Source organism: Gekko japonicus, unplaced genomic scaffold (genome assembly GCF_001447785.1).
Source record: "Gekko japonicus isolate JY-2015 unplaced genomic scaffold, Gekko_japonicus_V1.1 scaffold787, whole genome shotgun sequence".
Taxonomy (NCBI): domain Eukaryota; kingdom Metazoa; phylum Chordata; class Lepidosauria; order Squamata; family Gekkonidae; genus Gekko; species Gekko japonicus.
In genome coordinates, this window is record NW_015174866.1 from 637,122 (window position 1) to 641,810 (window position 4,689).

Consider the following 4,689-nt stretch of genomic DNA (forward strand, 5'->3'; position numbering starts at 1 on the left):
AGGGAATATGAGGAGCATATAGCGAAAAACGTAAAGACCAACAATAAAACTTTCTTCAAATACATTAGAAGCAAGAAACTAGCCAGGGAGGCAGTGGGGCCCTTGGATGACCAAGGGGTAAAAGTACTGAAGGATGATAGGGAAATGGCAGAGAAGCTGAATGCATTTTTTGCCTCTGTCTTCACTGTGGAAGATGAGAAGTGCTTGCCCACTTCAGAACCGCTGATTTCGGGAGGGGTGTTGAAAGACCTGAGTCAGATTGAGGTGACGAGAGAGGAGGTTCTACGACTGATAGACAACTTAAAAACTGATAAATCACCAGGCCTGGATGCCATACATACAAGAGTTTTGAAAAAAAACTCAGATGTGAACTTGTGGATCTCCTGACAAAAATATGTAATAAGGAAAGAATTAGTAGGCACATTGATGAACAAAAACTATTGAGGCATACTCAGCATGGGTTCTGTAAGGGAAGATCTTGTCTCACTAACCTGTTTGTGTTCTTTGAGGGAGTGAACAAACATGTGGACAAGGGGAACCCAATAGATGTTGTTTACCTTGACTTCCAGAAAGCTTTTGATAAAGTTCCTCCTCAAAGGCTCCTAAGTAAGCTCTACGTCAAGCAAAAGTATTGGCTTAGGGGCCCACAATCCATTAAATAGGTGTATATAGTTAGGGCAGTTGCCCCATGTAAAACATTCCTGTTGAGATGCAATAAACTGCTGCTTGTTGAAATCACTCTGCCTTCGCCTCTGCTGTGTTAAACCCACTATTTAACAGTGCTGTTTTGACTCAGCTAAAAATTGGGAAGTAACTATTGTGTTCGCTACTTGAACTTTAATATACTCAGACAAATATTATACGGAAAGGAGGATTGGTAGATTTCTAGGCAGATGGTCATTTTATAACATATTTGTGAGGTAGAAAACATATTTTAAGGTCTGAGCACAATCTCTGTCAGCCCTGTTCACTACAAAGGTTCCTGGCAGAGCCACTTTAATGACTGCTAAATGCTCTGCAAAGCTAATGGATGTTGACTTTAGCCCAGTGTGTCTTCCAGGAGCAAAGAATGTGGCTGCTTGCCTATACCTTGTACTGAGAATGAACTGAAGTAAAGCTGGATGATAATGAACAAGTTACCATTTCACAGGTCATTGCAGGGACTGAAGGGACAATTACAGCTTCAAAATGGGCAGCATCTATGAGAAAACACCGAGTACAATGATCTGAAGACCTACATAATCAAAGGATGACCTTGCAAGATGAGGATGTCAGAAACAATAAAACTGTAGAAACATGCACTGCGTCGCCTGTCTATAGTATATTAGTAGATTCTGAGAAGTGACCATCTTGTTCCAACAAACCTGTAAGAATGTTTAATTCCCCTTTCCTAGGAGGACCATTTGGGAATGACTTTGAGCAAAATGAGACTACAGCAAGATTTCTGGTGGCCAGAAATGGACAAACAAGCTGAAGATGTGATTAGGAATAGTATAGCCCACTCTGGTAGTGATAAATCACAGCAAAACTTCTGTACTCCTTTCTCACAGGTTGGCTTCCCCACTGCCCATAGTAGAAGTTTGTTCTTGACATAAAGGGGCTATTTGGAGATCAGCCACTGAGCCAAAATTTTGCCAGTGTGCTGCTAAGATTACCACAGATACAGTGATGAAATTCACGTCTTCGTTTTTTTCTAGGAAGGATTCTCTAAAGCACTTGCGACATTCAGTGGCGTACAAATAATCGTCTTGTTGAGAGAATGAACTAGCTGGTAAAGAAGAGCCAATAAGCAAGAAAAACCATGGTCACGACCTTTACAGAAGACACTGTTGATAGGACTACTCTATATTCTATTACCATTTAAATTGTTGGGAGGTCAGAAGACCAATACCCCATTAACCGCTTGCCCTGCTCTTTATGATTATGTTAGGATAAACAAAGTAAACACAAACAGCATATCGATTGTAAAAAGGGAGCTAAACCTCACCAGCTTAAAACTGGGAATTTTGTGTCAAACTACCATATAGGGTCAGAAAGAGACATTCCAGGCATTCGCCCATTGCAGATAATAGGCATACAAAGGGATTCTGTTATCCTCAGAGCTGAAAGAAAATGGAACATCTCAGTGCTACGGTAATAGAAAATAGCACATGAAGAGGATGCTGACTCTTATTTTGGACTAGAAAGCCTGGCAGACAGTACTGAAGAAGAAAAACTGCTGTGATCCACCATCCTCTCCCTGCCTCTTTCTGCTGCTTCTGCCTGGATAGGCTAGCACTTTGTCTGCAGACAAAAAGAAATGCGTGAGAGTTTGGGAATCCTTTTTGGGTGTATGGAGCTTACTGTGCAGTATTCAAAAACATGAGGGGAGTAAGGAAGAAACTAGTTAGCTGCTCTGGCAAGGGGAAAGTGGACAGGCAGGGGGCAGAACAGGGAGCAGTGGTGAAAGAAGCAATGATGGTGAGGCAAAGAGGCAGAGGATGCTGCTCCCCCCTGAATTTGGCACCAGAGGCCTCTGCGTCACTTGGCCTCATTATGGATCTGGCCCTGGATTTATCAGCAACTCTATTGCAAGCCATCAAAATGATTGTCTTTGTTTTTATCAAATCCATTCGTTTTACTAATACTCTGCAAATCTGAAGTATTTATGTTTCCCTTCTGGCTTGCTGCGTGTCAAGCAGCTTTATGACAGGTCAAACAAATAACAGAAGGAAAAGAATAACACAAAAACAGACAGATAATAGAATATTTTTAAATGAAAGAAAAAAGGGAGATTCTAGGTTCTCCAAGATTACAACAGATGACCAGTATCTGCAAATAATAACTTCCAGATAATCCACTGACAGAAGACCATATCAGATTCTCTTCTCATTTTCTATAACGAATTTCCCCTTGATCAATGAGATGCCCATTCATGAACTGAAGGCATGCATTGAGACTTTCATGCTACCAGTACTAATTACTTGGTAACTAAAGCAGCTGGAGAGATAAATTCTTTCTGCCACTTTTCCAGGGAACAAGTAACTAGGACACACCATGATAATCATGTATTGGAATATGAAGCATCACCTAGAACAAGATTAATGTATTTATGTGTTCTTTTTGATAGGTTGTACAGAATGTCAACTAAAACTGAATACGCATGTGACCGAAGCACTCAACGGGCAGCGTGTTTTCCAGTGCGTGGGATGTTGTTTCTCAAGGGCTTATCCCACTCCCATGAGGACAAAGAAAACAATGCGGGTCCCAAAGAACATTACATCAGAAGCAACATGCTGTGTAGCAAAAGCCTTCACCAGGGTAATGCAGCATGGGGTTGTTTTCATGTTGCATGTGGATCTTTCCCCTCCCTCCAGAAGGTTCTTGTATCCACCACACAATCATGAGGAATGGCTGCCTACCTTGGCAGAGACCTTCTAGTTCTCATCCTTGTACAAAGATTACCATGGAAAGGAGGAGTGAGACAATAGTAGCTTGAAAGCAGGGAAGTACACGTGTCCCATAATACTACAGCTTGGTGGCACCCAATGAAATTGCTGGGAAATAGGTTCAGAACAGATAAAAGCAAATAATTCTTTACTCAACAAGTAATCAAACTGTGGAATTCTGTGCTGAGTAGGTAGTGATGGCCGCAGACATAGCTAGCTTTAAAAGACGGTTAGACAGATTTATGGAGGAGAGGTCCATCAGTGGCTACTTGCCATGGTGACTGAAGGGAGCCTCCATTTACAGAGGTAGGAAACCTCTGACAACTAGTGCTGGGAGGCAGCAGGTAGAGGTGCACCAAATTGCAGGATCATGTACATATAGCCTAATATGAACAAAATATATACCATGTGATGGCAACAAATATGCCTACACTCTTCTTTAAATTTACTTATAAATAATGTAATGGTGCTCATAGAACTTATATCACATACAGTCCTTGTTATTTTTATCAATACAAGTACTACAAGTGACAATATTGTCTACTTCTTACAACAACCCATTGAAACAAACAGCACCATGTTCTATTACACAGTGCAGCATGTGAAAGATTCTGACGGGGTCCCAGTTTATTTTCAGCCCATTTCTTTGTCTTTATCAAAGAATCCTCACTGCACATAATATAAAAATACAAAAAAATACAAAAAGGTCACCAAACAGCAGACATACAATGAAGATACAAGTAATCTCTTACAAGTCATTTACTCACTACATAAATTCTACATAGATGGAAGACTTCCGAAATTACTTCTGTGGCATATTGCTCCTAATTCAACTCTGTCTTCTCAAAACCCACCTTGCAAGCATGTCATTTAAACTCTCCAGCCAGCACCCACAACAGGTGCCACTAATGAGCAACATTCAGGTTCTTAAACCTACAGCACTGCTACCACCCAAATACCCATAACTTTCACAAAAAACATGAAAGATCAAATTCCTAATTCAGACCTTTTGGTTGCAAAGTCTGTAAATGAAAGATCCAGAATGCTTCCATGCTGCATTGTGTAATAGAACATGCTGTTGTTTGTTTCAATAGGTTGATGTAAGAAGTAGACAGGGGCCCTGGTCACACAGGCCGGATATTGCGGGGAGGAGGCGTGGCTGTTTGCCCTGGAGCGAACTACCGCGCAGCAGCTGGATCAAACGTCCCGCCCGATGTCCCGCCGACGTCCTGTGGTTGGGGGGAGGTGCCGATCATACTTC

The 4,689-nt window shown here is 41.5% G+C and overlaps 1 protein-coding gene across 1 annotated transcript in view; it reads left to right on the forward strand.

The window, feature by feature from the left end:
- CGA (glycoprotein hormones, alpha polypeptide) overlaps nt 1-4,689 on the forward strand; it is a 29,773-nt gene that overhangs the window by 21,694 nt on the left and 3,390 nt on the right. The window contains exon 3 of the mRNA XM_015424754.1: nt 3,110-3,300. Coding sequence (XP_015280240.1) covers nt 3,110-3,300 — 191 coding nt within the window. The remainder of the gene's footprint in view (nt 1-3,109; nt 3,301-4,689) is intronic.